Genomic DNA, 22,191 nt, shown 5'->3' with positions numbered 1-22,191 from the left:
GACTGAAGTGATTTAGCAGCAGCAGCAGCAACACACTAATTGTCAAATTTTGGTTAAGTAAGAATTCTGTCAAGTATCTCCCTCCCTCTCAAGTAAAAGAGCCCTAAAATTCATTCACCTCAAAGCACTTTTGCCAATATGTATCCAAAAAATATTCAAAATTTTAAGCCAGTCTTCTACAAATTCTCTATCTGCCTTGGGACAGTATTCATATTCTTGCACTAATAAGTGAGCTCATAGAATGAAAATGAGGAGTGGAAAGGGGAACTATGGCTTCTTCCTTCAAGGAAACTTTTTCAGATAAAGGAGTAGCAGCATCTTAAATTGAGCAGGGAATAACTCTTAGGGAGGTAGGTCTGCTTCCTTCTGCAAAGGTGGTTGAGGTAGCTTCCAAAATGTCAGAATTTTCAAATGTTTTGAGTAATGTTACAAACCAGGACTCTTGCCTGGAAAACCCCATGGACAGAGGAGTATGTTAGGCTACAGTCCATGGAGTCACAAAGGGTCAGACTCGACTGAGCATCTTCACTTTCACGAACCAGGAATCCTCAGTTAATTGTATGAGAGAAATTGAAGGGATGATTCAACATGTTTTGTGTTCGGCAAGCCAAAAATTCATACTGTGGGTTAGCTTTCAGCAGTTTCATCTCTGCAGCTGTTAACTATAGGACATTATCTTGTTATGGTGACAAGTACCCTATAGAAACAGAATTTAAAGATCTGAGCTCAATTTTTGCTTTAATTTGTCAGAAGTACTAACAGCATGTTGCAGTCTTTGAATTACCCAAGCCATAATTACAATTCAGACGGTGACTCTATTGGTCCATCAGATTCTTGCTTTCAGTGGGTATATGATTCAATTTAACTGTATGGTAGGTCAGTTCAGTTGCTCAGTTGTTACTGACTCTTTGCAACCCCAAGGACTGCAGCATGCCAGGCTTCCCTGTCCATCACCAACTCCTGGAGCTTACTAAAACTCATGTCCATCAAGTCAGTGGTGCCATGCAACCGTCTCACCCTCTGTCGTCCTTCTTTCACCTTCAACCTTTCCCTGATTCCCAGCATCAGGGTCTTTTCCAATGAGTCAGTTCTTCTCATCAGGTGGCTAAAGTATTGGAGTTTCAGCTTCAGCATCAGTTCATCCAGTGAATATTCAGAGCTGATTTCCTTTAGGATTGACTGGTTGGATCTCCTTGCAGTCCAAGGGACTCTCAAGAGTCTTCTCCAACACCACAGTTCAAAGCATCAATTCTTCACTTGGCTTTCTTTATAGTCCAACTCTCACATCCTTACATGACTACTGGAAAAACCATAACTTTGACTAGACAGACCTTGGTTGGAAAAGTAATGTCTCTGCTTTTTAATATGTTGTCTAGATTGGTCAGAGCTTTTCTTTCAAGGAGCAAGCATCTTTTAATTTCTTGGCTGCAGTCACCATTTGCAGTGATCTTGGAGCCCCCCAAAAAGAAGTCTGCCACTGTTTCCATTGTTTCCCCATCTGTTTGCCATGAAGTGATGGGGCCGGATGCCATGATCTTAGTTTTCTGAATGTTGAGTTTTAAGCCAACTTTTTCACTCTCCTCTTTCACTTTCATCAAGAAGCTCTTTAGTTCTTGTTTGCTTTCTGCCATAATGGTGGTGTCATCTGTGTATCTGAGATCTTTGATATTTCTCCCAGCAATCTTGATTCAAGCTTATGCTTCAACCAGCCAAGCATTTCACATGATGCACTCTGCATATAAGTTAAATAATCAGGGTGACAATATGCATCCTTGACATACTCCTTTTCTGATTTGGAATCAGTCTGCTGTTCCATATTCTGTTCTAACTGTTGTTTCTATACCTGCATACAGATTTTCAGGAGGCAGGTCAGGTGGTCTAGTATTCCCATCTCTTTAAGAATTTTCCAGTTTTTTGTATCCACACATTCAAAGGATTTGGAATAGTCAATAAAGCAGAAATAGGTATTTTTCTGGAACTCTCTTGCTTTTTCCATGATCCAGCAGATGTTGGCAATTTGATCTCTGGTTCCTCTGCCTTTCCTAAAACCAGCTTGAACATCTGGAAGTTCACGGTTCATGTATCGTTGAAGCCTGGCTTGGAGAATTTTGAGCATTACTTTTCTAGCATGTGAGATGAGTGCAATTGTGTGGTAGTTTGAACATTGTTTGGCATTGCCGTTCTTTGGGATTGGAATGAAAACTGACCATTTCCAGTCCTGTGGCCACTGTTTGAGTTTTCCAAATTTGCTGGCATATTGAATGCCACACTTTCACAGCATCAACTTTTAGGATTTGAAATAGCTCAACTGGAATTCCATCACCTCCAGTAGCTTTGTTCATAGTGATGCTTCCTAATGCCACTTGACTTTGCATTCCAGGATGTCTGGCTCTAGGTGAGTGATCACACCATCATGATTATCTGGGTCATGAAGATCTTTTTTGTATAATTCTTTTATGTATTCTTGCTCCCTCTTCTTAATGTCACATTAAAACCACATTACAGAAAGTTAATCAGCATGAAAAAGCAGAAAGCTGCCTCCCAGATGAAGGTACAAGATAAAACCGCAGAAAAACAACTAAAAGAAGTAGAGATAGGCAACCTTCCAGAAAAAGAATTCAGAATAATGATAGTGAATATGATTCAGGTTCTCAGCTAAGGAATGGAGGCAAAGGTTGAGAAGACACAAAAAAATGTTTACCAAAGATCTACAAGAAGTAAAGAAGGAGCAAACAGAAATGAATAATCCACTAGAAGGAATCCAGAGCAGAATAACTGAGGTGTAAACAGAGATAAATGACCTGAAGGACAGTTTGGTGGAATCACTGCCACAGAACAGGATATAGAGTAAAGAATGAAAAGATATGAAGATAGCCTGAGAAACCTGGAACAACATTAAAAGTATGAACATCTGCATTATAGGGGCCCCAGAGAGAGAAGAGAGAGAGAGAGAGAGAAAACCTAAGAAAATATTTGAAGAGATAATAGCTGAAAACTTTCTAACATGGGAAGGGAAATAATTAAGTCTAGGAAGCAGAGAGAATCCCAGGCAGGATAAACCAAAGGAAGAACACACCAGGACACATAGTAATCAAACTCACAAAAAATTAAAGACAAAGATAAAATATTAAAAGCAACAAGGGAAAAATGAGAACATACAAGGGAACAACCATCAGGCTGATTTCTTTCTTTCTTTTTTCCAAAGTTTGTGTATTTTAATTGAAGGCTAATTACTTTACAATATTGTAGTGGGTTTTGCCATACATTGACATGAATCACAGGCTAATTTCTTACCAGAAACTCTACAAGCCAGATGGGAATAGCATGACATATTTAAAGTGATGAAACGAAAGGAACTTACAACCAGGAGTACTCTATACAGCAAGACTCTTCTTCAGATTTGATGGAGAAATCAAAAGCATTCCAGATAAGCAAAAGCTAAAATAATTCAGCACCACCAAATCAGCTTTACAACAAATGCTAAAGGAACTTCTTTAAGCAGAAGACAAGAAAATGGAAAGCCCTATCCACAGAAAATAAACCATAGACAATTAAGAAAGTAGTAATTGATAATAGGATAATTACATTAAATGTAATTGGATTAAATGCACCTATCAAAAGACATGGACTGGCTGGGCAGATGAAAACATGTGCATGTATGCACTTCTGCTTACCACATCCTTCTGCTTGGCCCACCTAATTGTATGTAATTATTTTATATTGTTAGGCTGATTATGTTTCCTTCATGGCTTGCAATTTTAATTATCTTTTATTTTTTGTCTTGTTATTGATTATGAAATCTGATCAACATCTTTTACTACTGTCCTGACCCAGGGATTGAACCCAGGTCTCCCACATTGTAGACAAATGCTTTACCACCTGAGCCACCAGGGAAGTCCAATCATGTAACTATTACCCACTTAATACCACAGTATCATGACTGGTCAACAGAAAAATTATAAAATTCTATATCACCAAAACTACCATTGAATAGAAAAATATGTAATTGCTTTTTAAAATCCAGATGCATATGAGATTTATCTTGGAATTTTTTGAAAAATACAATTGCCCAGGTATTGGTTATTATTATTATTATTTTTGGCCAGAGCTCCAGATATGTTTCTAATGAGCAACCATGTTAAAAACAACTGAAGTATGTGAGGATCTTTTACTTTTATCTAGCTTGTTTCACTTTTTCTATTTCATATTCAGTGCTCCTATTTCATTTAGGTTATGTTTTCCAATTTCTCCATCTCCTTTTTTATTGATGTTCTTTCTCAAGTGTTTATCAAGTGTATTAGAAAAGTTTTTGTATACAGATATATAAATAATATGTACAACATATATATTTTAGAAAATGTATGGATTTTTGCCTAACTAAAATTTTATGACATTTTGATTCCATTTGTTTGACTTAAAATAAGTAGAATGCTAGATTTCTAAATAAAAAAAATAGATATGAAACAAGCAGGAAAGGTTTATTGTATAGCACAGGGAACTATAGTCAATAGCTTGCAATAACGTATAATGGAGAAAAATATCATCTTTGTATATGTATAACTGAACCACACATACAAAAAAGAATTTTACTTTTGAAACGTAGTAATGCTTATCTTTTTGCCAGTTTTTCTAAATGTCCTACAGACTTCTAATAACACATGAGATACAAAATTCTAATTATATTTATGAGGATATGATTCGGAGAAGGCAGTGGCACCCTACTCCAGTACTCTTGCCTGGAAAAACCCATGGATGGAGGAGCCTGGTAGGCTGCAGTCCATGGGGTGGGGAAGAGTTGGACATGACTGAGCGACTTCACTTTCACTTTTCACTTTCATGTATTGGAGAAGGAAATGGCAACTCACTCCAGTGTTCTTGCCTGGAGAATTCCAGGGGTGGTGGAGCCTGGTGGGCTGCCATCTATGGGGTAGCACAGAGTAGGACACGACTGAATAGACTTAGCAGCAGCAGCAGGATATGATTAATATAAATTAATTCCATAAATATATATTATATTAAATTATTAATGACATCCTTCAGAATGCTCCTATTCTTGTTTTTTTTACAGTTGATAAAATATTCTTAGAGAAATGTTAATATGCCTCATTGCTGCTACTACTGCTAAGTCACTTCAGTCGTGTCCGACTCTGTGTGAGCCCATAGATGGCAGCCCACCAGGCTCCCCCGTCCCTGGGATTCCCCAGGCAAGAACACTGAAGTGGGTTGCCATTTCCTTCTCCAGTGCATGAAAGTGAAAAGTTAAAGTGAAGTCACTCAGTCGTGTCAGACTCTTATCGACCCTATGGACTGCAGCCCACCAGGCTCCTCCATCCATGGGATTTTCCAGGCCAGAGTACTGGAGCAGGGTGCCATTGCTTTCTCCAATGTGTCTCACTACGATTATATATTTTTGTTCTTTTTTCTTATGTTTCTCCTGTATTTGCTTTATGAATCTTTGTTTTTTTGTTGTTGTTGTTGTCAAGGGGTCTAATGGTTTATGATGTCTATCTTTGTGAATTGCACCTTTTATCATTAAAAACATTAATTTTTGTTTCATTTAAAATAAGCAAAGTTAATAAAAATTATAAGTTAAATACACAGAACATAATAACTTATTAGTATGAGACAATACAGCAAAGAAGGTGTGTCTCATCATTTTAAATCTGAATGATATGTATGGTGATGGTACAAACACATAAAAAGTAAAGGAGCTCTTAGCAATCCAAGAATAGAGAATTTACTTAACTTGAAAAGTAATATCTACCAAAAATCTAGAGCTAAGATCATATTTTAGGTGAGAAGCGGAAGCTTTCCTGATAAAATTAGGAACAAAGCAAGGAAGTCCCCATTGCAAAACGTTTACAACCTTCAACTACAGTTGAAGTCTTAGCTAAGGCAATAGACAAGAAAAGAAAGGGTTATGGGCTGAATTCTGTTTTTCAGAATTAATATGTTGAAGACCTAACCCTGGTATTATAGTGTATGACTATAGAGTTGATCCTTGAACAACACTAGTTTTAAATGTGCAGATTCACTTGCACACAAATTGATTCTAATAAATGTATTAGAAGTTGTTTTGAATATTTGCGACAATTTGAAAAAAGTTGCAGATGAACTATGTAGCCTAGAAATATTGAAAATAAGAAAAATTAGGTATGTCATAAATGCATAAAATATGTATAGATACTAGTCTAGACCATACCTGGCACCATTTTCAGTTGAGAGAAATTTTTAAAATGTAACATTGGAGTATTAAATAATAATTACAGGAAATTGATTGTAGTACATATTGTATTACTATAATATATTTGTAGTTACCTCCTGCTGCTATTGTGGTGAGCTCAAGTGATGTGAGTATCCACTTAAAACACTACAGGACACTAATCATCTCTATGTGAGCTATTAATCTTTCCAGTAAACTGGGTACCACAATAAAAACTGATCTCTCCCAGTTCTTATAAGTTTTTCATTATGTTTAGTGCAATACCTTAAATAACAACATCTCAGGACTCCTATGAAGTGCCACTAATGATGCGGGAAGTGCTCCTAAGAAGCAGAGAATAGTCATGATCTTACAAGAAAAAGTTGAATTGCTAGGTATCTACTGAAGATTGAGGTCTACAGCTATGGTTGCCTGCCATTTTAAGATGAATGAATCCAGTGTAAGGACTCATTTTTTTTTTTTTTTTTTAAGAATTTGTGAAGCTGTAGCTTGCTGTGGCTACAGCAGTAGGTATGAAAATTTTGTACTTTTGTGAATACTTTATCTCATATTAAAAATGCATATTTTACTGGGTGCAGGATTGCTAGGAGAAAGACATATCTATATATTGTAATATGATTTGAGAAAAAGTAAAGTTATATGCCAATGTAAAACAAAAGCAAGGTGAAGGACTAAAACTGGAGAATTTGATGAAAGCAAAGGATGGTTTGATAATTTTAGAAAGAGATTTGGCTTAAGAAGTGTCAAGAAAATTGGGGAAGCAGCTTCTGCTGATCAAGAGGCAGCCGATGAGCTCCCAAATGCCAGTAAGAAAATCATTGAGGAGAGAGGATATCTGGCTGAACCAGTTTTTAATGCAGAAGAAAAGTGCCCTATTCTGTGAAGAAACTGTCACAGAGGATACTTATTAGAAGGGGAAGGAAGTGAGTCCCAGGATTCAAGGCAGGAATGGATAGGCTTACCCTACTGTTTTGTGCAAATGTGTTTAGGTTTGTGATCAAGAATGTCCTTATCTATAAAATTATTAATCCCCAAGTTTTAAAGGGAAAAGATAAATTGCAGCTGCCAGTCTCTTTTTCTAAAGCAAGAAAGACTAGACAAGTAACCTCTTTCTCCTGACTTGGTTCCACTGATGCTTTTGGAAGCACCTTGCAGGAGAGGTCTGTCTTACATTTTTTTTTTTTTTTTAATATTGGACCATGTCCCTGGCCACCCAGAACCCCATGAGTTAAACACCAAAGGTGTCTACTTGTCCCCTGAACACAACATCTCTAATTCAGCCCCTAGATCAGGGGGTGTAAGGATCTTTAAGGCACATTACACATGATAATTTAGGGAAAGAATATCAGTGATATGGAAGAGAAACCTGATAGAGAGATCATGAAAGTCTGAAAGGATTATACCATTGAAGATGTCATCATTGTTATAGAAAGTCTGTGAAAGCCATCAATCCTGAAATAGTAAAGTCCTGCTGGAGAACTGGTTCAAGATGCTGTGCATGACTTCACATGATTTACAACAGAGCCAATCAAGAAATCATGAAGATATTGAAGATATGACAAAAAAGGTGGTGAAGTGGGTTAAGTGTTTCAAGATATGGATGTTGGAGAAATTAACGAACTGATAAATACCACAACAAAAGAATCAACAGAAGATTTGATGGAGATGAGTGGCTCTCAATCAGTGCCAGATAACTAGGAAGGAGATACAGAAGAAGCAGTGCCAGAGACAAGGGACATTAGGCAATTTGGCAGAAGGACCTCAATTATTAAAGACGGCTTTTGATTTCTTTTATGACATGAACCCTTCTACTATTGGGTTGACCAAAAAATTCATTTGGGTTTTTCTGTACTCTGTTATGAAAACGTGAATAAACTTTTTGGGGAATGCAATACACTGTGTATTACAGTATGGTACAGTATTGGTGGGCTTCCCAGGTGTCTCAGTGGTAAAGAATCTGCCTGCCAATGCAGGAGATGCAAGAGACGCGAGTGATTCCCTATAGTAGGAAATGGCAACTCACTCCAGTATTCTTTCCTAGAGAATCCCATGGATGGAGGAGCTTGGCGGGTGACAGTCCAGGGGTTGCAAATAATTGGACATGACTCAGTGAATGAGCATGCACACATTTTATGTGTATGTCACTCTCCAATAATTAGAGAAACTACATGAGAACATCATAGGTAGGTGGGTTTTTAAAAAAATAACAATATTTCTAATGCTGTATTGTGAATATGACTATAATACTCTATGTAATAAAAGTTTATAATGATTCATTCATTAATTGTGTAGGTGGCACCACCATGAAGCAACTAAATTGAGTACACAGTTCTCATAAAGCAATCATATTGCTGCTGCTGCTACTAAGTCGCTTCAGTTGCGTTCGACTCTGTGCAACCCCGTAGACGGCCTCCTACCAGGCTCCTCTGTTCTAGGATTCTCCAGGCAAGAACACTGGAGTGGGTTGCCATTTCCTTCTCCAATGCATGTAAGTGAAAAGTGAAAGTGAAGTCGCTCAGTCATGTCCGACTCTTAGCGACCTCATGGACTGCAGCCTACCAGGCTCCTCTGTCCGTGGGATTTTCCAGGCAAGATTACTGGAGTGGGGTGCCATTGCCTTCTCTGAATCATATTGCTGCTTCTTAATTATCAATACAAGTATCCTTATACCTGTAATTAAATATGAATTTCTTTTTCTCATCATCATTTCATTTTTTATATTTTTTTATTTTTTCATTTTGATGTCTAGTGTTAGAAATATGTATAATATATACAATATTTTGTATTATGTAAGATGTATTGATATAGGCACTGACAGCTGATTTGACCGATGGTCTTGTTCCTTGGAAGAAAACCTATGACAAATCTAGACAATGTATTAAAAACCAGAGACATCATTTGCTGACAAAAGGCCATATAGTCAAAGCTATGGTTTTTCCAGTAGTCATGTATGGATGTGAGAGTTGGACCATAAAGAAGACTGAGTGCTGAAGAATTGATGCTTTTGAATTGTGGTGTTGGTGAAGACTCTTGAGAGTCCCTTGGACTACAAGGAGATCAAACCAACCAATCCTAAAGGAAATCAACTCTGAATATTCATTGGAAGGACTGATACTGAAGTTGGGGCTCCAATACTTTGGACACCTACTGCGACAAGCTGACTTATGGAAAAAGACCCTGATGCTGGGAAAGATTGAAGACAGGAGGAGAAGCAGGTGACAGAGGATGATATAGTTGGATGACATCATCGACTCAATGGACATGAGTTTAAGCAAAATCCAGGAGATAGTGGATGACAGGGAAGCCTGGCGTGCTGCAGTCCACGAGGTCACAAAGAGTTGGACAAGACTGAGCAACTGAACACCATTTGTTGACTGTAAGATTCACTACTCAGGAATTGCCTCCAGTAATTCTTGTTGTATCATTTTCTACAAATTCTGGGACATATATTATTCTACATTCTAATCTAATTAAAGTTGTCCTTTTGGTGGACAATATCCACATATATGAATGATGCATATAAGCCAACAATAAAAAACCAAACAACCCGAATAAAAAATGGGCAAAGAGGCATATAGAAGGACTTGTGGACACAGAGGATGAAGGAAAGGGAGACAAATTGAGAGAGTAGAGTTGACATATATACTCTATCATGTGTAAAATAGCTAGCTAGTGAGAGGGCTGGGATGGCGGGGCTGGGAGAGAGGTCTTAGAAGGAGGGGATATATGTGTACTTATAGCTTGTTCATGTTGTTGTACAGCAGAAACCAATAAAACATTGTAAAGCCATTATTCTCTAATTAAAAATAATTCTTTAAAAATGTAGGCTCTTTAAGGGCTTACTTTTTCTCTGCTTCCATCACTGATTTTTCTTTTACATTTACAATAGTGTGTGTTTCAACAATAAATGAGTGAAATAAAAAAAGTGGTCAAAGGACTTGATTATACATTTTTCCAAAGGAGACAGACATACGGCCAACAGGCTCATGAAAGATGTTCAACATCACAAATTAATGCAAATCAAAGTCACAATGAGATACCACCTCCTGCCTGTTAGAATGGCTATTATCAAGAAGGCAAGAAATGAAAAGTATTGGTGAGGATGTGGAGAAAAGGAAACAGAGAGTTTTGGTGAGAATAGAAATTGGCTTAGCCAGTATAAAAACTTATGGATATTTCTCAAAATATTAAGAACAGAGCCAGCATATGATTCATCATTCCACTTCTCGGTATTTACCAAAGAATATGAAAGTACTAATTGAAAAGATATATGCACCCTTATGTTCATCACAGTACTATTTACAATAACCAAGATACAAAAACAACTTAAAGGCCCACTGACAGATGGATAAAGAAGATGCGGTGTATATATAGAATAGAATTATATTCAACCATAAAAAAGATGAAACCTTGCCAATTGTGATATCACGGATGGACTTCAAGGATATTATAAGTTAGATAGAGAAAGACAAATACCATATGACTTTACTCATACGTGGAATACAAAAAACAAATAAGCAAAAATCAAAATAAGTAAGCAAACCAAACCAATCAAAAACAAACATGTAGATACAGAGAAGAGAAAAGTGATTATCAGAGAGAAAGAGGTGGGGGAGTGGAGGGAGAAATGGGTTAAGGAGATCAACTATATGGTGATGGAAACTAAATTTTCAGAGGTGAGCACTGTGCAGTGTATACAGAAGTAGAAATATAATGTATTCATGAAACTTGCTTAATATAAACCAGTGTTACCTCAATAAACAATAAATCAAAAAATAATATATCTTGCAATGCAACAGATACCAAAAAAATTGTTTTTGGTCTCCTTTACAAGTCTTTAAGGCTAGTTTTTTATGCTTGTTCAAACCCAGAGAAGGCATTTCTTAGCTGTCTCCTCTACTTCTCTCTGGTAAACTTCTAGTTGGTCGACAGCTAGCTTTTTGCTCTTATGGAGCTAACCATCTCTACTTCATTGCTTATCACCAAATTATTAAGTTTCAGAATTCACTTATGCTTGAACTTTTCCACACTTTGTTCTAAATACAGTTCACTTGGAGCTCTCTGCTATGGTACACTTTTCATTCTAGGCAAAACCTGTGGTTCAGTTCTCTGATTGACACCTCTGATTTAGGAGCAGGTTTCTGGGTATGGTCAGTAGCCAATGATATTATCCCTCTTGGCATAGAAACTTCATCCTTTGAACTGAGGCTACTTAAAGCAGAGCTCCAGTATTCTTGATGTAACATTACAGAGATCAAGCTTCTATGCTATGAATGGAGGCTGGATAAAGAAAGAGATCTTCAAGATATTTTAGCCACTCTTGCTTTGAATAGACCTTCTGCATTATTTATGCCTTGGGGATAAGATATATTTGCTGCCTGATACTCTCAAGGTGATGGGCTTCCCAGGTGGCACTAGTGGTAAAGAACTCATCTGCCAATGCAGGAGATAAAAGAGTGGCTCAGTTCCTGGCTTGGGAAGATTCCCTGGAGGAGGGCACAGCAATCCATTCTAGTAGTCTTGGCTGGAGACTCCCATGGACAGGGGAGGTTGGTGGACTACAGTCCATTGGGTTGCAAACAGGTGGCCATGAATAAAGCGACTTAACAGTCAAGGCGATATGATAGCCTTTGTCTGGTACCTAGGGGAAGAGAAATCTCTGTATTTCTTCCTGTACTTGCTTGAGTGTAAGAAAGTTATACTGTGCTGAGAGAGGAGAAGAAGGAAGTGGGTCCTTGATCAAATAAGTGTGTGTGAATATTTATTTTGACTTTATTCACAATATCTGAAATCAGAAAACACCTCAATTGCCCAAGATTTAAGAGTAGCAAAATTTGGTACATATGTAAATGGAATACTCATCAGTTAAAAGAATGAGTTACTTATAGATATTACAAAATGAATAAATCTCAAAATCATTTTACTCAGTGAAAGAAACCTGAGAGAAAAGGGTGCATACTATAGGCAAACATATTTATATGCAAAAAAAATCATATCACTGGTTAGCTGAAAATGGAGTTGGAAGCAGGCATAGTTAAAAAAGGGCATGATAAGTCTCTTGGAGGTGATTGAAATGCTCTGTATCTTGATATGGTGATGGTTTCATTGATGTATAAAACAGGCAAAACTCACAGAAATGTATACTCAGTGAATACAGTTTATTTCACACTAATTATTTCTCAATAAAGTGTTTGAGAGAAAATAATGAGTAGAGCTGCATTTTTAGATGCAAGGAGTTGTGTTTTAGAACTCCAACTCAGATATGTCTATTTTTGGATTGATGATTTTAAAAAAGATTTTTTTTTGGTCCTTCCCAAAGGATTCTTACAAGAAAACAGCTCTTCTATGTATGCTGACTCCTGTTAGGCTGCTTCCACATACCCCACCCCCATTTTCTTCCTTTCTGGAGTCCCTATGTTCCTCATGGGTCTTGACTCTGGAGTCTAGACATCTTAATAATAAATTTATACTTCTTTCTTTCCCAGGAGGACTATATCTCAGAGGGTAAAGGAAACCTCAATGCTGCAATTATAAAAATTTATACTGTTATGCCAAAGCCATTATGAAAACTGCTGCTGTTATTTGAGCAGATTATCAGAGATTCCAGATGACTCAGGACCATCCTTAGACTTAGGATGTCTAAGACAATCTATTTTTGCTTCTTAAAAGCATTCAAGCACTAGAGAATGCAGAAGAGGGACTATCCTATTGATTGATTCCTCAGATTTACTTTGCATAACTACAGAATATAATTCCTGCAAGCATTTCAGAAGTAACCAAGCATCACTGGAAAATAAACTTGTTTGTCTTCTACAAAGGACAATGACTTTTTCCAGTGTCAACTACTAAAGGAAAGTTTAGTAGTTTACATAGAGCAGTAAGAAAAATAAGGCTATTTTTTCTAAGCAAAGAATATGAAACTGGGAAAATGAACATGTACTTGGAAATTTTGAGAGGAAAGGGGTTCATTTTATTTTGACATAATGATTTTTTTATTATTTTTGTAACATAGTCATTAAATTTGTTTACTCTTTCTAAAATTAAAATAATAACAAGACAGAACATCAGAATTCTGCTGCTCTTTTTACAGAACATGATAAATTACCAAACAATATAAGGTAAGAGTAAATTTGAAAGCATGTGAGTTTTTGACAAATAATAAATCACCAACTGACTACTTGTCTATTGGATACTCTGGGAAAAACACTCTCCGTTTTCCAGATATAAGTGTTTTTAGCTGTAAACTTATTAACATTAGAATGAGTTTGATAGGAATAAATCTCAAAAATGCAAGTAATCTGGTCCCTTGGTTCTAGGCAGGATTTTAAAGAAATATAAATAAGATACATTATTTTTCAAAAAACATTTTACAGCTACTACAGGGTTTCCTTTCACTGTCTAAATAATTTATACTCCTAAGACCCTAACTCTGATCTATTTAAAACTTGCTCCTTTATAATATAATTATCTTCATATTTGATTTTTGATGGATCTGGTGAATAACAAAAAGATATCAAGACAACATGATACCATTTTCTTGAAAGTCATCTTTTCCTCACCAAAATATTAAACTTCTTTCATATTTCTTTACCAAAGAAAAAGTTGATAGATATCACACAGTGATTAGAACATGGGTTCTGGAACCAGATTTCTTGGCTTCAGATTTCAATTCTGACCCTAGTAGGTGTCTTTCAACATATTTTATTTCTTGGTACTTCATTTTCGTTACTGTAAACTGGGGAATAGAATAACACTCAGCTCATATTATTGTTGTATGTGTTAAATGAGCTATTATGCAAGCATTTAGAGAAGTGGCCTATAAAAGACGCCACAAAATGTTTGCTATTATTATTGTTGTCTACACAGATTCATGTATATAAAGCCCTGGGGAAAAGAGTGATCTTATTTGAAGTGTCTAGTAAATAAGTCTTCGCCGGTGGCTCAGACGGTAAAGCGTCTGCCTGCAGTGCGGGAGACCCGGGTTCGATCAATGGGTTGGGAAGATTCCCTGGAGAAGGAAATAGCAACCACTCCAGGACTCTTGCCCGGAAGATTCCATGCACTGAGAGGCTCCTCAGAGCCTGGTAGGCTACAGTCCATGGGATCGCAAAGAGCTGGACATGACTGAGTAAATGAACTAATGATGACTGTAAAAGTTATATTCCAGGTAAATAAGAATGCAATCAACAATTTCTTCTTTAGGTATCTTTTGTTCAGTATCCATTTCTAAATAATTCTATCTAGACAGAATAAGTCTCTTTCTTTACTATGAGCTGTCAGTTGAGGAAATGAAGGAAAATCATTTTTAATGAAAGAAATTTTGAGGCTCATTTGGAGAAATTCTAGCATACAAGTGCTGATAATTTTTCTGTTTGGTTGTGCACAACTTTTTCTTTGTGACTATACACATTATATCAGAATCCATGGTTTCCATTAACCACAAAAAATAATTTCATTTTTTAGGTATCTTAAAATTCAATCATTTCCTTTGTATCTGCTGGTACTCTATGTCTGCCAAGCTAAGTTTTCCTAAAGTAGACTACTGAAGCCCTTATCTCCAAACTCAGACTCCAAAATTGCTTCCAAAATGTCATTTATTGAAATATTTGTGCTCTCTTGCAATCACTATTTCCTGACATTACATTTATTGCATAAATCATGAGTTCAAAATATATACTTAAGTGATACATGCACTGTGAAAGGTATTTGGTGGGAAGACACTGTATTAGATTCAGAAGGAAAAGATCTAATTTCACCACTCGTATAAATTAGTAACTTTTAAGGTGAAAATAAATAATGATTTTAGAACAGTTTTGTGACTCCTAATACAGTAAGAGATGATTTGTAACTAGGATGACAGCCAAGAATTCATTTGCTCATTTTTCTTTGTACCTCTCTGCAGGTTTCTGCCATGGGTGACAGGGGAACAAGCAACTACTCAGACGTGACTGACTTCATTCTTGTAGGCTTCAGGGTCCACCCAGAGCTCCACATTCTCCTCTTCCTGCTTTTTCTGCTTGTCTATGCCATGATCCTTCTAGGGAATGCTGGCATGATGGTCATTATTATAACTGATCCCCGGCTGGACACACCAATGTATTTCTTCCTAGGCAACCTCTCCTTCATCGATCTCGTCTATTCATCTGTTATTGCACCCAAGGCTATGAGCAACTTCTGGTCTGTGAGCAAGTCCATCTCCTATGCAGGCTGTGTGACCCAGCTCTTTTTCTTCACCCTCTTCATTGTAACCGAGGGGTTTCTCCTGGCAGTCATGGCTTATGACCGCTTCATTGCCATCTGCAATCCTCTCCTCTACACTGTCCAGATGTCAACACATCTCTGTGCTCAGTTGGTGGCTGGTTCCTATTTTTTTGGCTGTATCAGCTCAATTCTTCAGACCAGCATGACATTTACTTTATCCTTTTGTGCTTCTCGGGCCATTGACCATTTTTACTGTGACACTCGCCCACTTCAGAGACTATCTTGTTCTGACCTCTTCATCCTGAGAATGGTTTCTTTCACCTTATCTGGCATCATTATCTTCCCTACCATCATCGTTATTATTGTTTCTTATTTGTACATTGTGTCCACAGTTCTAAAGATACCCTCCACCGAAGGGCGTAAGAAAGCCTTCTCCACTTGCAGCTCCCACCTGGGAGTCGTGAGTGTACTGTATGGTGCTGTCTTTTTTATGTATCTAACTCCTGACACATTTCCTGAGCTCAGTAAAGTGGCCTCCTTGTGTTATACCCTACTCACTCCCATGTTGAATCCTTTGATTTACTCTTTGAGAAACAAAGATGTCAAAGAAGCTCTAAACAAACTTTTGGAGAAGAAAAGTGTTATTCTGTGATTATTATTTCTCTTCCACTAATGAGTGGTGTCTGTTTACTTTGTACTCCTCTTGTCATCAATGAAATTATTCTCCTCAGTATCAGAGAAATATTATCAAAAGCTTTTTAAAGGTAGTGTATTATTTCCATATGGTAGTTTTCCCCCCCAATTTAGCATTGTCAACGGAGAAGGCAATGGCACCACACTCCAGTACTCTTGCCTGGAAAATCCCATGGATGGAGGAGCCTGGAAGACTGCAGTCCGTGGGGTCACTGAGGGTGAGACACGACTGAGCGAATTCACTTTTACTTTTCACTTTCATGCATTGGAGGAGGAAATGGCAACCCACTGCAGTGTTCCTGCTTGGAGAATCCCAGTGATGGGTGAGCCTGGTGGGCTGCTGTCTATGGGGTTGCACAGAGTCGGACACGACTGAAGTGACTTAGTGACTTAATCACTTACTGAAGTCTTCAATGGAGCAGCAGCAGCATTGTCAAACATAAATATCTTGGATTTTGGAGATGCTTTGGACATTTCAGATACATTTTTTTAAGATGAATCTTCATACTAATCTCAAATAACATTTTATTTCAAAAAACTAATTTCTATTTATTTTTATGGCATACTGCAGAACACTGTTTTTATATATTATTATAGTGCTTAAGTAATTATTTTGTCTAGTTTAGTCTTTGGAATGGCTCCTGCTCTTACACATAACTCCTAGTGGCTCAGACGGTAAAGAATCCACCTGCAATGCAAGAGACCTTGGTTTAATTCCTGGGTCATGGAGATCCCTGGAAAAGGGAATGGCTACCCATTCTAATATTCTTGCCTGGAGAATTCCACGGACAGAGGAGCTTAGCATGCTACATTGCACGGGGTCACAAAGAGTCCGACTTGACTGAGCAGACTTTGGGATCCAGACTTTGAGATCAGCAGATGCCAAAGTGTTGGACTTGACTGAGCAGACTTTGGGACTTTGGGATCATCAGAGAATTGCAATTTGTGGTCTGTATTCATGGTGAGCCACATGCAAGTCTCTGCATGCCAAAGGAATGAGAACAATTCTATAAGAAGGAAGAGGAAATTGGGAAAGCTCTTGTGTACAAGGCCATGGCTTTTCACTGGCTGAGACTTTGCTAGGTAAGAAGAATAATCTTTTAGCCCTTCAAAAGAACTAGATCAAAGGCTGAAAAGCCCAACATTGTTTCACAGAAAAAACACCTCTCTTCCTGAATGAATGGGTTGAAGGCTAGCCACCTTAGAAGGAGGAGCCACTGTTCTGCAGAGTACAGGCTGAAGGCTAGTCAGTCATGAAATAGTCTGATCTCAAATCACATCAAAGTGCCAAACAACTACTAGCCTAACAGCAACACCTTAACCAGAAAGGCAAAGTTTTAAATAGATCCCAAATAAAGCCAGGAGAGCTTCAAATGCAAAGAGGGTGAAAGCTCAGTTCCAGAAGTAAGACATCCTTCAAACCCCAGGGTTGGTGAGAAAAACAGTAAACAACAATGACTCAAATGAGGATATTGGACCTATTTGCACACCAGTCCTAGAACTGTTGGGAGCCTTCTCAGGCCCCTGTGGAGTCCACTGAAATGTTGACCTGAAACAAATAGACTGACAGATATTTCTCCAGCAAACATGGAGGAGAAGCACAGAGTTGCAATTCAAGGTCTGCCACCATGGCAAGATACATGCAAGTTTCTGAATGACAAGGGAAGAATTCTTTTAAAGAAGCAAAAATAAAGATTGATCATGTCAACTACAAACTGGCATTTGCCATCTACCTCTACAAGAATTAAATCATATGCTGGTATAGCTGATGATTTTCAATACCCCTGAAAGGAGTTCAGGGTAGAGAGCAGAAATGAGGTATTATGTGCTCTGGGAAAAACTGGCAGAACAAGTCTTAAGATATTTTGATATTTTCAGGAGCTAATTTGATGAGCCCAATTCTTGTATCTCCTCATATCTAGAAAAAGCATTAAAATCCATCATGGTGATGACTGTTGCTTGTGAGTAGTAGAAACCTTCTGCAAAGAATATGTGCTTGATTGCATGTACTCCTGCTTCACCAAAATCACATATATATTGACCATCTTTGGAGTAGTTTCTCAGAGCTATCTGAAATGCTGTCTCCTGGACTACAGTCCTCATTTTATCCCAAATAAAATTTGTCTTACGACTCTCATGTTGTGTATTTTCTTTAAGCTTCGACTGGTGCTATAGTGAAAAAAGTGCCCTTGACTTTTCATTGGCTGAGTCCTTGACAAGAAAGTAGAGGAGTTTTTTTCTTTACAGTTGGGCTCTGCTTTTGGTGTAGGTGTGAAAGTCCCTGACTTTTAGTTTCCAACTTTATTTCAGAGGTTTCGGTTTGCTAATTTTTACAATCATTTTTGAATTTTCACTTGAATAAACTATTTTATACATGTTCTATCAAGAGGGAGTTATAATAAGAAGAAACAAACAATAAATAATTTTCATTACATACACGAACTTGGGAAATTGTATATTGAGTTTGTCAGGCATTGGGGAGTGCTCTGAGGACCTGCTTGTTCCTGGACACTAATAAAAAACATCAAAGTGGGAGACAGAGATATCAAATTTGTTGAGGCAATCATTCCCTTGAATGAACTTTGATAATTGTTCCTATATTAATTATTTAATAAAATATTTAATAAAAGAATAGAGGATAGGTAATCACTAAAATAGAGGGTGACCCCAAATTTACATGCTATGCCTCCATATCTTCATTTATTCTTTTAATTTTATTTAATGCCTATAAACTCCAGGAGATGATGAGGGACAGGGAGATGGTGAGGCATAGTAAGGCCTGGTGTGCTATAATCCATGGGGTTGCAAAGAGATGGCCATGACTTGGTGACTGAACAGCAATAGTATGTTCTGATCTTGTGGTAGCTGTGGGTACAGATAACCTTATTCTTCGGGAAACATACAATTTAATGTTGGAATCAGATCATTGGACATACAATTAAAATACAGAGATTTTATTTTACTGTTTATTGTATGCAAGCAGTAAACATGGAGATTGTAAGTTTGGATGCCTGAGAGTGGGTGTTGGTAATCAAGGAAAGTCTTAGGGATACATGGAAAATATATTTGAAGGACGTACAATTATAGTCAGGGGAACTGCTTTATCAGTTTATGTTATTGATGGGGATTGAAGTATGCCAATGTAATTTTAAAAAGCTTTACTTAAAAATTACAAGTAGGGGTTCCATTTCAAGATGGTGGTGTGGAAGGGTAGAAGGACATGTGCTCATACCCTTCTGCAAGAGGACTAAAACCACAACTAGCTGTTGAACAACCATCGACAGGAGGATGCTGGAACCTGCCAAAAAAAAATGCCCCATGTCCAAAGACAAAGAAGCAGCAGCAGTGAGATGGTAGGAGGGGCACAATCCTGATAAAATCAAATTCCACAAACTGGAGAACAATAACACAAAGAAGTTCTCCCACTGTTGTGACTATTCCGAACCCTACTTCAGGCTTCCCAGCCTGGGGACATGACAAAAGGACTGGGAATCCCCAGGGACTCTGACGTTGAAGCCCAGCAGGATCTGATTATAAGACAGGACTGGGAGAAACAGAGACTCCAGATTTGGAGGGCATAAACAAAATCTTGCACGCACCAAGACTCAGAGGAAAGGAGCAGGGACTCCACAGGAAACTGAACCAAAACTACCAGCTGGGCTTGGAGGGTGTCCTGTGGAGGCATGGGTCTGCAGCGGCTCACTGCAGGGACCGGGTGACTGGCAGGAGCTGTCAGGGAAGGTTCTCTTTGGCATAAACATTCTTGGATGTCACCATTAGCTTGACCACAGACCCTGGGTTACCTCAGGCCAAAAAAACTACCAGGCAGGGAGTGCAACCCTACCCAACAGTAGATAATTGGATTAAAGCTTTACTGAGCAAGACCCTGCCCACCAGAGTAAGACCCAGTTTTTCCCACCACCACTCCCCCCATTAGAAAGTTCTTACACAAGCCTCTTAGACTTCTCCATCAGAGGGCAGACAGAAGAAGCAAGAAGAACCACAATCCCACAGCAACTAAAACAATACCATATTCAGTTCAGTTCAATTGCTCAATTGTGGCTGACTCTTTGTGACCACATGGACTGCAGCATGCCAGGCTTCCCTGTCCATCACCAACTCCTGGATCTTATTCAAACTCATGTCCATCGAGTCAGTGAAGCTTCCAACCATCTCATCCTCTGTCATTCCCTTCTCCTCCCGCCTTCAATCTTTCCCAGCATCAGGATCTTTTCCAGTGAGTCAGTTCTTTGCATCAGGTGGCCAAAGTAGTGGAGCTTCAGTTTCAGCATCAGTCCTTCCAGTGAATATTCAGGAATGACTTCCTTTAGGATGGACTAGTTGAATCTCCTTGCAGTCCAAGAGACTCTCAAGAGTCTTCTCCAATACGACAGTTCAAAACATCAATTCTTCAGTGCTTGGCTTTCTTTATAGTCCAACTCTCACATCCATACATGACTAGTGGAAAAACCATAGCTTTGACTAGACAGATTTTGGTTGGCAAAGTAATGTCTTTGCTTATTAATATGCTGGCTAGGTTGGTCAGAGCTTGTCTTCCAAGGAGCAAGCATCTTTTAATTTCATGGCTGCAGTCACCATCTGCAGTGATCTTCAGTTCAGTTCAGTTCAGTCGCTCAGTCGTGTCTGACTCTTTGCGACCCCATGAATCGCAGCATGCCAGGCCTCCCTGTCCATCACCAACTCCTAGAGTTCATCCAGACTCATGTACATCGAGTCAGTGATGCCATCCAGCCATCTCATCCTCCGTCGTCCCCTTCTCCTCCTCCCCCCAATCCCTCCCAGCATCAGAGTCTTTTCCAATGAGTCAACTCTTCGCATGAGGTGGCCAAAGTACTGGAGTTTCAGCTTTTGCATCACTCCTTCCAAAGAAATCCCAGGGCTGATCTCCTTCAGAATGGACTGGTTGGATCTCCTTGCAGTCCAAGGGACTCTCAAGAGTCTTCTCCAACACCACAGTTCAAAAGCATCAATTCTTCAGTGCTCAGCCTTCTTCACAGTCCAACTCTCACATCCATACATGACCACAGGAAAAGCCATAGCCTTGACTAGACGGACCTTTGTTGGCAAAGTAATGTCTCTGCTTTTTAATATGCTATCTAGGTTGGTCATAACTTTCCTTCCAGGGAGTAAGTGTCTTTTAATTTCATGGCTGCAGTCACCACCTGCAGTGATTTTGGAGCCCCCAAAAATAAAGTCTGATACTGTTTCCACTGTTTCTCCATCTATTTTCCATGAAGGGATGGGACCTGATGCCATGATCTTCGTTTTCTGAATGTTGAGCTTTAAGCCAACATTTTCACTCTCCACTTTCACTTTCATCAAGAGGCTTTTAGTTCCTCTTCACGTTCTGCCATAAGGGTGGTGTCATCTGCATATCTGAGGTTATTGATATTTCTCCAGGCAATCTTGATTCCAGCTTGTGCTTCATCCAGTCCAGCATTTCTCATGATGCACTCTGCATAGAAGTTAAATAAACAGGGTGACAATATACAGCTTTGACATACTCCGTTTCCTATTTGGAACCAGTCTGTTGTTCCATGTCCAGTTCTAACTGTTGCTTCCTGACCTGCATACAGATTTCTCAAGAGGCAGGTCAGGTGGTCTGGTATTCCCATCTCTTTCGGGACTTTCCACAGTTTATTGTGATCCACACAAAGGCTTTGGCATAGTCAATAAAGCAGAAATGGATGTTTTTCTGGAACTCTCTTGCTTTTCCCATGATCCAGTGGATGTTTGCAATTTGATCTCTGGTTCTTCTTCCTTTTCTAAAACCAGCTTGAACATCAGGAAGTTCATGGTTCACGTATTGCTGAAGCCTGGCTTGGAGAATTTTGAGTATTACTTTACTAGCATGTGAGATGAGTGCAATTGTGCAGTAGTTTGAGCATTCTTTGGCATTGCCTTTCTTTGGGATTGGAATGAAAACTGGCCTTTTCCAGTCCTGTGGCCACTGCTGAGTTTTCCAAATTTTCTGACATATTGAGTGCAGGACTTTCACGGCATCATCTTTCAGGATTTGAAATAGCTCAACTGGAATTCCATCATCTCCACTA

The 22,191-nt window shown here is 38.5% G+C and overlaps 1 protein-coding gene across 1 annotated transcript; it reads left to right on the top strand.

The window, feature by feature from the left end:
• The first annotated feature begins 14,953 nt into the window (after positions 1 to 14,953).
• LOC139183148 (olfactory receptor 9K2-like) lies at positions 14,954 to 16,076 on the top strand. Its single transcript, XM_070789546.1, has one exon. The coding sequence runs from the start codon at positions 15,135 to 15,137 to the stop codon at positions 16,074 to 16,076; it is 942 nt and encodes a 313-aa protein (XP_070645647.1). The 5' UTR covers positions 14,954 to 15,134.
• The last annotated feature ends 6,115 nt before the right edge of the window (positions 16,077 to 22,191 follow it).

This window comes from Bos indicus, chromosome 5 (assembly GCF_029378745.1).
Source record: "Bos indicus isolate NIAB-ARS_2022 breed Sahiwal x Tharparkar chromosome 5, NIAB-ARS_B.indTharparkar_mat_pri_1.0, whole genome shotgun sequence".
Lineage (NCBI taxonomy): Eukaryota > Metazoa > Chordata > Mammalia > Artiodactyla > Bovidae > Bos > Bos indicus.
This window is presented reverse-complemented; position numbering and strand designations above follow the sequence as displayed.